The following is a 12,785-nucleotide window of genomic DNA, read 5'->3' on the forward strand; positions in this document are numbered from 1 at the left end:
ATCCTCCACTCCCTCTTCCACCCCGCTGGCTGGCGCCGTCATGAGCCCCTCAGCCACCAGGCTGAGGCACGGCGACCACCCAACGTGTTCACCACCCTTCACTCCCCCGACTGACCCCAGATAGCTTCCTGTCTCCCCGCTATAACTTCTCCCCCACGTCACCCTGACTCCTCCCTCTCGGATCGTCATATCCGCCCCGCCCATTTACGCCCGCATTACATATAGATGAGAGTAAAAAGGGATTCAGAATGGAGGTGGCCACACAGAAGTCACGTGATGTACGGGAGGCTTGAGCTGATTTGGATATAGAGGTAGATACCTATAGATGGGAGGGATGCAGGGTGGGGTGGCCACGCATAAGTCACGTGATGTACGGGATGCTTCAACTGATTGAGATAGAAACGTGACAAATCGTCACCAACATTTTCTTGACTTGACTCTATAAGAACTTGGGAAATAATAATAATCATAATAATATCCTTTGTTGTATAAGAGGGGGGGGGGAGGGGCGAGGTGGTGGGTGGGGGGGGTCTGACTGTTCAGCAACACTATTACACTACAAGTCGGGACACAACGTAGAAATTTCGTCGTTGGTTGTTGCTCGCTGTGGTCGGTTGCTGTCGTTGTTGTCGTTGTCGTTGTTGTCGTGGTGGTGTCATTCACGAGCCACGTGCACGTAGACGGAGCTGAAGCAGCGGCCCGCGCTGTCGCACAGCGGCATCACCAGCGTGTTCACCACCGACGCCCAAAGGGTTCTCACGTTGGGCATGCAGATGAGACAGGTCCGCACGCACGGCATCACGCACCTGCGGGGGGACACGGCCAGGTAACAACGCACGTGTCACACAGCCACGTGGGGCCAAGACGGCTTAGAGCAGCGCGTTTCACTTGTTTTCACGGGGGGGGGAGGAGGAGGGGGGGGGGAGCACTTTCGCCGAGAAGTCATCATCGGTGTGTGAGAGCTGCCACACATTTGAAACCATTTTTTTGACAGCACAATAATGATGATTGGGGGGGAGGCAGGTGTTTTCACTTTTTGTGTAATGTCGGGGGGGGGGGGTGTTTTCACTCTTTGTGTAATATCAGGGAAAAGGGGGGCAAACGTCAGGGGCCGCACTAAAGGCCACCAGGGACCTCCAGTGGCCCGCGGGTCTTTCAAATGAAGAACACTGGTTTGTAGTGAATAATAATAATATAACAAGTTCAGCTTGCACAATGTGGCACTCGCTCTCTCGACGTGAGAGAGAGAGAGGGAACGACTCAGGTGCGCGAGTAGGAACCACAGGCGAGCGGCATAGGCAGCAACCAAGCAGTCGACGCCACCAAAAATTACCCCAAGCTCCGCGGTCCTCTACATATTACGATGTTTTCAGCCGATTAGTAAGTGTGTATATGTGTCGGAGGACACCGGGAGAAAACCCCCGCACGTGTGAATAGGGGCCTGAAACACAATCCCATAAGCACGGAGCAGGGAATGCCGGCAACTCCTCGACGGCCACGGGAAGGGGAGTTTCACGCCACGAGTGTGGTGGTGGTCCAACAACCCTCGCTGCTGCCTGCACAGTGCTGGAGTGCAGGCAGCCGCGTGCGTAGCGACGAGGCAACTCAGGTGAATTGCCCGAGGGAAAACGCAAGCTACGCGTTGATACAATGCAGAGCCGTGCCTCGTGTGTGTGTGTCTGTGTTTGTCTGTCTTTGTCATGGGCCTTTCCTTGGTCGACTCAGCCTCAAATGAGTACCTGGTTCGGTGTGTAAACAACGCCACTGGGGAGACAAAGGCGGTCGGGCGTGGCGTTGGCCATCCACCCTCTCGAGTACCGTTCCGGGCTTCATAGGTGCTCGCTAACAGCACTTGCCCCTACAGCCTGTCAAGGCTATACGGGGGATCTTTGTCTTTTTGTCTATCTCTCTCCTCGTGTGTGTGTCTGTGCGTACGCGTGTGTAGGGAGCGGTAGTGTAGCGGTTAGCGCGCTGCGCTATGAACCTGGCCACCCGGGTTCGATTCCCGTTCACGGCCAACACCGGTGACGATTATCTGAACCGGTCCAGGGCCTCCCCTAGGTGGACTCAGCCTTAAATGAGTATCTGGTGCGGTGTGTAAACATCGCCACTGGGGAGACAAAGGCGGTCGGCCGTGGTGTTGGCCGCCACCCACCCCCTCGGTTCCGGCCTTCATAGGTGGCTGCTCGCTAACAGCACTTGCCCCTACAGTCTGTCAAGGCTATACGGGGGATCTTTGTTTTTGTACGCGTGTGCCCCGTGTGGTTGTGCATTTGTGATGACTCATTGCTCCCCTTCCAACCAACAAGCCATCATCAGGACTCAAGGTACGTGAAAGATAACACCGAAAATATTCTATGTATGTTACTTTATTTTGTTTTATTTACAATACAGTATTTTCCTAAAGTGTTACATGCGAATTGCAATAATTATTCTTATTTGTGAGTTTAACAATGCTTTTTGTTAAGCTGTAACATTGCATAGCAGTGATCGTACTGACATTTAAGCATAGTACATTGCTGTGTTCCGACTTACGAACAGCTCGACTTACGAACGGGCCCCAGGAACGAATTGTGTTCGTAAGTCAAGGTCTGCAGGTATATCAATGATGTTTGCGGGTCTGGGGGGGAAGGGGCTGGTAAGAAGTGGCTCAGTTATAACAGAAAACGTCTTTCAGAAACAAAAATAATTTTCGGCGGAAGGACTCGAAGTTGCGAACCGAACTGGTCTCCCCGAGTAAGCAGAGAGTCCCGGCAGTGCGGGCGCCAGCGATCGTTCGCGAGATTCATCTTCGTTGTGGGTGCGAGTCACAGGGACTCCAATCCGTCCCACGCCCTCCGGTCCACACACCCCTTTTGGCTCGCCATCGAACAAAGACGGTCGCCGCAAGGCGCTGCTTTCAAATGCGCTTCCGCGGCCGTCTGGAACGCTCTCTTCCTTCCGATATTGGGAAGCCTCTGGTAGCTATGCACGTTTAAATGTAGATTGGCAAACGCATTTCTTTAAAGCGGCCTTTTGTGTTTAGTTTGTTGTCCTTCCCCCGCAACGATTGGTTACGTATGGTGCTAAATCATTTCAACGTAAGGGCCGTCCATATATGACGTCACGCGATTTTGGACGATTTTTTACCCAGCCCCTCCCCCCTTCGTCACACGGCGTCACAAAAAGTCACAGAGCTCTGCTTTAGACTATTGTCATTGCAGTGCGTATTTAATGTGGCGCTGCACTCTGCCGTTGTAGGAGAAAACATTGATGAAAAAAAGTCGATTTAATGAAGTAGAACGCGCGCGCCCTCGCTCACCAGATGTGCACGCAGCTGAGCACGGCGATCACGAGGGCCGAGATGACGGCGAGGGGCACTGCGAAGACGAGCGAGACGACGCGGTACGACCAGATGCGCGCCACCTCGAAGAGTGCGTCGCTCCACACCCACACCTTGTCGAAGCTGTGCAGGTCACGGGGCTCGGCGATGACGTCCTCGAAGCTGATCTAACAACGCCCGCACGCGACCGGATCGTGCGATGCCAACAACAACAACAACAAAACAACAACAACCAACCACTCAACAGCTCCGATTGGCCACGGTTGGATATGTAGGGTGCGAAAGAAGTTCTACGAACACGCACACGCATGCACACGTCAACGACGCTGCGTGTGGCCTGCAAACGAAATACATTCGGTCCCCACTTTTACGACGCAACGCGTTCCTGGATGCGCCCGTCGTAAATCGTATCGCTGTATATCAGAGGCCGCATGTATGTACAGTATATGTATACACACGGTATATATACGTACACACGAGGGTCGCCCAGAAAGTAATGTCCCATACTTTATTTTTCTCGGCCAAAAGGTATGGCAAAAAAGTGAAACGTGCCCATAGAATCAGACAGATGTATTGGTCACATGTGCCCTTTCACCCCAAATTTATTTATGCCATCGAGAAACCACAAAATGTATTCCTTGCCTCGTATATATATACATATACACACACCGTATATCCATCAGGCGACGTTACAGGCAGCAATGGAGAAGAAGGGCCATTGCCCGAAACGTCGACCATTAAGTGCCCCCAATCAATGCTGCGCCTTTCCAAGCAACAGCCCTGATGGTGAAGATTGGAGAGCCACGAACGAACTCCTCGTGAAACGACTGGAGGCAGGAGATCCCCCGGCCGAGATTGTCCGTGAATGCGCATGGACCACAACCCCTGAACCACATCACCCGCACGCGAACCATGGCTTCTAGATTTGAAGCTTTCGTGACTGCAAGGATTCATACTCTTAGGTTTTTTCGGTAACGTCACGTAGGTAAAAATAATAATACAAATAATATTAATAATAGAAATAAAATAATAAATCACGACGTTTCGGAGGCAACACAAGTCTCCGTCATCAGGTGGGATCGTAAATTTAGCTGTGACGCTCACACCTGATGACGGAGACTTGTGTTGCCTCCGAAACGTCGTGATTTATGATTTTATTTCTATTATTATTTTTATTATTTATTTTTCCCTACGTGACTTTACCGAAAAAAACCTAAGAGTACGACCCATGGCCTCAGAAGATGCAGATCTTGATGATGATGATAATCCACAAATGGAAAGTTAAACATATTTAGGCAGTGTGTGAAATGCAGGCGGCCCCCAGTTTTTTAGAATTACTTTTTGTGTTTAGTTTGTTGATCTCCCCTCGCACCTCCGATTAGCACGGTTGGCTATGTATGGCGCGATAGAAGTTCAACACACATAGATACACACACTATACAACCCAGAACAGTACCATGGAACTCGTAATGCAGACTCAATGTGCCCCGATTCACAAATACGAAGGAGGAGGCATCGTCACAGCGATTATGCACCACGCCTGCTCCTCTTCACACAATAATCCGGCTCATCATCCACCTCAGTGATCGGTGGGGAGCCACGCTTGCCATTACACTCGGAGGCAGGGAGGGAGGGCCGCGTAGAATAGAGAACGCAGGCATGTTAAGAGATATGTTTTTTTTTATGTTCAAGATAAATTAAATCTTCTTGGTTCTTTCGGTAAAGTCACTTAGAAGGGAAATAATGAAATAATAAAAATAAAACACAATAAAATAATTCTCACGACGTTTCGGAGGCAACACAAGCTTCCGTCTTCAGGTGGAACCGTCACAGTCACGACAGCTGTATCAAGTAAATGAAATCAAATGTTTACTTGGACAGGAACACGTCGCGAGAAGGGATCGTGGCCCAGTGGTGGAGGGAGTGGCAATCAAAGTAAGGAACAATCCCCCCGCCCCCCCCCGCCAGAAGTACGTCCACAACGGAGACGGAGTAGATGAAATCATCCCTGGACCTCCACTCTGCCGAATTATCTTCGAGCGCGTCATTTGCCAGAGCGTGCGAGCGACGGCGACGGCTGGGGAAGCTTTCACCCAGCGAGGGGAAAGTCCACGGCTGCCGATGCTGCTGCTGTTGCTGCTGCTGTTGTTGTTGATGCGGATGATGCATTGATGCTATGGAAGCTCCTTAATGGGGGGGGGGGGGGGGCAGCCCGTGATCACGCGTCAAAGGAAAGATAAAAGACTAAGAGGAAAGCGCATCTGTCGGATCGGTGGCGGGAGACTGTAAACCCTAAAAATACACGTGCTTGTGTGCGAGATGTATTCATCTCGGGTGTCGGGTTCTCGCCCTGCGCTGCCTGTCCCTGAGCCGTCACCCGTTCTGTGGGCAACGCTCCAACCCTCTCCCGGCCTCCTATATCGAACCCTCCATCCCCTGCCGTCCCTCCAACCCCACCGAGGAGAACGGCGGCTGTTTGAATTACTTCTGCAGGACAGAGTTCGGTGAACGGCTCTGCAACTTCGCGCGTGATGCATCGGGATTGAGTTGTTTCGATGGTCCCTTGCGTTAAATATCTCGAAGTGAGATTTTCCAGGAAAGCCTCGCTACGTCTGAAGAGTCTGTACTCGGGAGCGTCCTGTACCGCAATGGTTGGCCAATTCCATTAAACCCATTTCCATTAAACCCATTTCCAAAACTGAATTCTCATCAGGCCCCATGGTGTAAAAAAAAATGCAGTCTCCAACTGTTATCATCGACTCTCTCTCTCCTGGCCATCTCTATATATGTGGTATGAAGAAGTGTCATTTCCAGAAACGTTTCGTATAATTATACGAAGATTGATTATAATCAATTATTATAATCAATCTTATTTTTAGGCCACGGTGTTATTGACGAATATGTTGTTGTTATTGTTGTTAATTGTGCTTGTGCACAACTGCCAACGCAGCAGCGACGCCGCGAATGGGCCTCAACAATTTGCCAAGCTTTGTTGGTCCTCTCTATATTAAGGTGTTAATTAATGAGTGCTTACATAAACACGCGCGTGCGAAAGGGCAACACCCTATCCCATACAGGCTTAACGGGTGGAGTCCACATTTGCTGTATTGCCGCACCCTGGCGAGCCAGGGTACGGCACCCCATCGAAACCACTGGAGCAATGCACTTTTAAATCGAGATTAAACAATTTCTCTTTAGAATTGCTTTTTGCGTCTAGTTTGTTATCCCCCCATCACCTCCGATGAGCGTGGTTGGTTACATACGGTGCGAAAGAAGTTCAACGCAGTACACATGTACAAAGGAGTTTCGCAACATTTGCGTGCGGCCCACACAGATGCACGTGCACGTGGAAACTGGTCTCACGGCTCCATTTCCCTGGGTGGTCGTAGCCCTTTCCCTCGAGTGTGCTCTCTCCTTTGACTGCCTCTCCATCGTCGGTCTCGACCGCCTGCAATCACCCCTTGCGGAGACGCGTCCCGCTCAAAGGCCGCTAAATTTTTGTTCGTTTATTTCTTTTTTTAGTAGTCACTGCAAACACCTGAAAACATCTGATGTCTGTAGAGTGGTTTCAATCAAAGTACCCTCTCTCGGTTGTCGACATTTTTCTCGACCTATTGATTGGTTGGCTCAGATAAAACGACCACAATGCAGTTCCGTTGCACTAGTGGTGTTGCGGAATAAGTAATGATGACTGACAGTTTCTTTTTAGATCCAATGCACATCCTTGAGTGTTGTTAAACATATTCGTTTTCCGGCCTGCACTTATATTTCTCGTAAATTACAGGTCATGTCCATATAATAATAATGATGATTCTAGATAATATTGATATTCATTATTAAAGCCTCACTGGGTCTCAGGACTCTTTGTTTAGGAGGGTCCTACCAAGTATTCGCAGTAGGGAGCGATGTTGCTCTGTTTAATCCCAATTGAGTAGTTTGCAGGTAAGTTTTCAGCATTGTGGATGTATGTGGTGGGTTTTAGTTTTTTTTTTGCGATGGGAGGAAACTGGCAAACCCGGAGGAAACCCATGCAGAGCAGGAGGAAAACATACCAACTCTACACGTAGTCGCCCGTGTCGCTTGGAATCGAACCTGGGCCTTTCTTGCTGTGAGGCACGAGTCTTTACCGCTGGTTGACCAATTTAATTCATGAGCGTTTTTGGCATCTTCTTGGTACTTTCGGTAAAGTCACGTAGAAGGAAAATAATGAAAATAAAACATAATAAAATAATTCTCACGACGTTTCGGCCACAACGCAAGCAGCCGTCTTCAGGTGGAGAACAGGTCTGTCGGGAAGGCAGAGTCTGAATGGCACGTCCCAGGCTCCAAGCCTCCACCTGAAGACGGCTGCTTGCGTTGTGGCCGAAACGTCGTGAGAATTATTTTATTATGTTTTATTTTTTATTATTTTATTATGTTTTATTTTTATTATTGTATTATTTTCCTTCTACGTGACTTTACCGAAAGAACCAAGAAGATGAATCCCTGCAGTCACTAAAATGTTTTTGGCATGTTTAAAAAAAACTGGAGAACCCAAAAGAAAAACCCACGCATTGGAGGTGACGACACCCAAAGCTCTACGAATTCCAGTGTGTGCGTGTGTTATGCGTCTGTATGTATCGATATGCGTGTGAATTCACGTGTGTGTGTGGAGCGGTAGCGGAGTGGACAGCGCGCTGTGCTGCCAACCTGACGACCCAAGTTCACTTTACCGGTCACTGTCATCACCAGTGGCGATTATCTGAATCAGTCCTGGGCCTCCCGTTGGAGTACCTGGTGCAGTTTTAAAAACATCACCACTGTTGGCCACCCACCTCATCGTGTGTGCCGTGCCGGCCTACTAACAGCATTTGCCCCAAAACAATGTGCTGAAAAGACTGTACGTACACGTGTGCACGTGACACTTTTCACAGGCCACTTGTGTATATATGCATTGGTATGTGTGCATTTGCATGTATTTTATATGTGCGCATGCATGCGTCTCTTTGGCACCCCTTAGGTCGACAGCCTCTGATGAGTACCTGGTGCGGCGTGTAAACATCGCCGCTGGTCATGCCCGGTGCTGTCCAACCCCGAGCATACCGTGCGGGCCTTCGCATGTGCTAGCTAACAGCACTTTCCCCAACAGTCTGTTAAGGCTATACGAGGGGGGGGGGGGGGTGAGGGTGATCTTTCTTGTACGACGTAGACGCACCTTCAGGTGTTCGTTGACGTTCTTGGGGTCCCTCGTCTTGACGGTTTCCTCGAGGGACCCGTCGCCGCTGGACTGGAGGTCTTCGCTCGACTCGACTCCAATCGCAGTCTCCTTGGCTCCCGCCTCGTCCATCATCGCGGCGAGCGCAAACGGCATGTGAGTCTCGCGCGCAACGCTCACTCGCAGGGCGTGCAAGCGAGCGCTTCTCGGGTGTTTACACAACAACAACAACAACAAAGCCACAGACAACGCAGGAAAGGACGCGAACGTGCGCTCGCCAACGCCGTGTCTGCGCACTCGAGCGATTGTGCGAGAGATTATCGAGAGATTATCGAGAGATGATGGCCCTTGACTGCTGCGGCTGCTCCTCGTTGTGTTAGGCAAGAGAGAATGACACGGCCTGTGTCTGTGTGTGTCTGGGCTGTGGGATCACAGCTCCTGACCGCCTCGGTCTCCCCCCACCTCCTTTCCCTCCCCCTTCTTCCCTCCTACTTACCCCCCCCCATGCCCCCCCCCCACCGCCCACCCCTAGTGCCCCCCCCCCCCAAACGGGCACCCTGCCTTCTGCGATGGCTGCTGGTATTTTTGGGAGCCTGCATCAGCCGCATGCCGGCTTCTCCAGGAGCCGAGATGAATTCCCACCGAGGGAGGCTAAATTTACATCCCTCCCGCGTGCGTGCGCGCGTGGGCCTGGGTATTAAAGTGTCCGCGCGTGTGTGGGTATCTGGGGGAGCCTCACTGAGCACCCGGTGCGGTGCGTAAAAAAATCGCCACTGGGGAGACAAAGGCGGAAAGTTTCTAGAACTACGTGGTCAAAGCGGATATTGAATGAATGCAGGTGCCGTAGGACATCCCTGTCGCACTCCCAAGAGTAAACGGGGGTGGGGGGGGGGGAATGGATGTGACTCCCGGCCACGCAGCTTTACACGAGCACGTGCCCACCGCCAACCTTGATATCGCGATAATCGTCACATTGTGAAAACTGACATTGTATCCTGACAAATGACACCGGGGCAAACCCTAGCCGTGATCAGCGTGATGTCATTTACACCCCCCCATCACCACCAATCGCCCAATGGGTTCGTGTGCACAGACGTGGGGGTGTATTGGCAGATGCAGGCAACACGGTGAGACCCTTCATCCAGCAGTGGTCTAACCAAAGCTGCCACTACTGCTGAAAATCCATGATGATGATGACTTGTCAAATGGGTGTCCCTGCCCATGTATGCAGTTGTCTCGTACATCACACACGTGCTGCCAATGCTGAGTGGCCCGACTTGCTGTATGGAGCCACCCACCCACACGGTCCTTCTCGTGTCCCGCTGCTGACAAACGCATTCCACAAAGCGGTGGGGGGGGGGGGGGGTGACGGGGGGCCGGGGCAAGGCTTAGCCACACAATTGCAGAGGAGACGCTGCCTTCACCCAACAGCGGACTGGGCGTTTTGTTGGTGTTGGCATAATGACCTCTCGTGAGATGAATGCTATGGTGGAACCCTCCTGTCACAATCGATGTCTCATACCGCACCCCCCCGTTTCGGAGCACCGAGCCTGGCCCCTCCGAGTTCACTGAGTCCGTGTGCAGTTGCACCGCCTACACACTTTAATAGCGATGTCACGGGGGGGGGGGCGGGGCAAATCTAATAGAGACGCCACTGGAGGATGACAATAAACTCGACACATTCGTCAAGAACACTCAGGGCTTAAGATGAAAACAAAAAAACAATAACAATTGTGAACATAATAATAGGCGACGTTTCGGGAAATAGCCCTCCTTCATATCACACGTCACGTGCTGTGAGAAATATTTTTATTTTACACGTGGAGAGGCGGACATGGGACGGAGACGTTGTCTGCGTGTTGAATTAATAATCTACGCGCTCCACAATGACATCGAATGATTGCTTTGGGTTCCAACAAACTCAGTATTTTGTCACTCCAGGGCCCTGTAGCTGTATTGGGTAGGGCGCGAGGTGGCTTCCCTTAAACCCTGCAGGGTTTCCCAAACTCCAGTCCGCGTTTCAAGGCCAACTAAAGATCCTTGGGCCCTGTCTCGGGGTGAAACAGAGAAAGCTGCTAAAGGCCCTGCGGCATGGCGTGGGCTTGTTGCGGCCTTATCCTCCACAGGGAGCGAAGAAGAGGAAGAGAAGTCCGCGTTTACAAACTCGCTCCCTGTTGGAATGCAAATTGAACTCGTGCCACGCTACACGCGCCAGATGATCGTTAAACACCTCCCACGTAAGCAAATTACTGCTTGCGAACAAATATTCACCCTTCCCACCCCCTCTCCCCGTTGCAGTCGTTATGGGCTGTTGGAACAATTATTCTATCATATATTTTTTGTTTACTTTGTTTACTACAGATTCCATCGGAGTTCAATTTGCAAATGATACACGTACTCATAGACACGTATCTCCCGTATAGCCTTTAAAGCATTTCTGGGGCAAGTGCTGTTCGCGAGCAGTACCTGTGAAGGGTCGGCACGGGTGAGTGGCCAACACCACACCCGGCCGCCTTTGTCTCCCCAGTGGTGATGTTAATACGCCACACCAGGTCCTTCGTTTAAGGCTGAGTCAAGCTAGTGGAGACCCACGACCGGTGCAGATGATCTTCACTTGTGTTGGCCGTGGCCCAGAATAGAATTCGGGCCGCCGAGTTCGTAGCGCAGCGCGCTCACCACTACGAGTCATACATACACTCGTACACATACGCACATACACTCGCAAACGTTTCTTTATCCACAGGGTATTTTGAGTGGCGTAACTTGCTTTGGAGGAGCAGAGTTTGAACTCAGGGTTCAGTCTCTGTTGTTATGGGCTACACTGAGTTTGACATTTTTGTACAGGATGGTCCGGATGTCTTGTGACCCGAATTTAATTCTGGAAAAGTTATTTTTTTTTTGTCAAGAAAGGGTTAATTTAAAACAGAAGCTAATATGTAAAGGAAAACAATGTTAGGGGTCAAATCATTGGGGGGGGGGGTCACATGGTATCTGGACCACCCTGTACAAAGCGACTACAGTGCAGTGTTAGGCCACAGTGCCACCTTGCGTTTGAGAGAAAAAAGAAATATCCAGGCACAAGATGTACGGATGGCCGAGGAAGCTCCTAGAGTCATGTCAGAACCAACCGCAACCAGCACAAACTCCGAGTTTGAATCCGTTCACCCGAATAATAAATGTTTGCACATCGTGTGTTTGCTGTCCTATGCTTGCGTGTGGCAGCAATCTGGTCCAGGCGCTCAATGCCACCGTCGACGTTTGCTGCTGGCCACGATGAGAGGGCCTTCGGGAAATGAGAATTTTACGTCGTTTTTCAATTCCTCCTCCGTTGAAGGATTGCCGGCTCCAGTGATTTAACTATATGGATCCATAGTTTTGGTGGCAAGGTCACAATTTGCACTGTGGCTTGTCATCTATGGGTCTCTACGTATCGGTATGAGTATCTGTATATGGTGTTCCTATGGGTTTACTATGTGGGTCCATAGTTTGGATTGCATAGCCGCAATTGCACTACCGTGGATTGTCTTTAACGAATCTCTGTGGGTCTCTATGCGTCTCGATGAATCTCTACGTGTTTAATGTGTCTCTATGGGTTTTACTAGATGGGTCCATAGTTTGGATTACATAGCCGCAATTGCACTACCGTGGATTGTCTTTAACGAATCTCTGTGGGTCTCTATGCATCTCGATGAATCTCTACGTGTTTAATGTGTCTCTATGGGTTTACTAGATGGGTCCATAGTTTGGATTGCATAGCCGCAATCACACTACTGTGGATTGTCTTTAACGAATCTCTGTGGGTCTCTATGCGTCTCTATGCATCTCTACGAGTCTCTACGTGTCTAATATGTGTCTCTATCAGTTGGCTATATGGTTCCAAAGTTTGGGATACATGGCCACAATCGAACTCCTGTGGCTCGTCTTCAAATTTCCACTCACGAGGGAGATGTACTGCGTGCATCGGCCTGCTGTTGATGTCCCTGTGTATTTGCTAATTGCCCTGCCAATCATCATAATCACTTACAGCTACGATTTTGGCACGGCACGTTTCTCTTAAAAAAGCCCCGCGGCGGCCATACGCATGGGGGTTTTTATGGAGAAGAAATCGAGGAAGCGCGTAATCCGATGTGTTCCACAGCCATCTCCAAGATGTTGAGTTAAACATTATACTGGTAGGAACGAAGTGAATCAGCCTACAATAGATTATATCGTCCGTCCGTCCGATGTCCGATTAGGTGTAGCAACATCGCCCCTACTGCAAACACTTGG

At 50.4% G+C, this 12,785-nt stretch overlaps 1 protein-coding gene across 1 annotated transcript; it reads right to left on the minus strand.

Annotated features, from left to right (window-relative positions):
- Nucleotides 1–225: 225 nt before the first annotated feature.
- CAV2 (caveolin 2) lies at nt 226–8,970 on the minus strand. Its single transcript, XM_061567102.1, has 3 exons — nt 8,517–8,970; nt 3,302–3,489; nt 226–806 (listed from the first exon to the last, which is right to left on the minus strand). The coding sequence occupies exons 1-3, from the start codon at nt 8,670–8,672 to the stop codon at nt 656–658; spliced, it is 495 nt and encodes a 164-aa protein (XP_061423086.1). The 5' UTR covers nt 8,673–8,970; the 3' UTR covers nt 226–655.
- Between the last annotated feature and the right edge of the window lie 3,815 nt (nt 8,971–12,785).

Source organism: Lethenteron reissneri, chromosome 38, assembly GCF_015708825.2.
Source record: "Lethenteron reissneri isolate LAM-NWPU_2019-01 chromosome 38, ASM1570882v1, whole genome shotgun sequence".
Lineage (NCBI taxonomy): Eukaryota > Metazoa > Chordata > Hyperoartia > Petromyzontiformes > Petromyzontidae > Lethenteron > Lethenteron reissneri.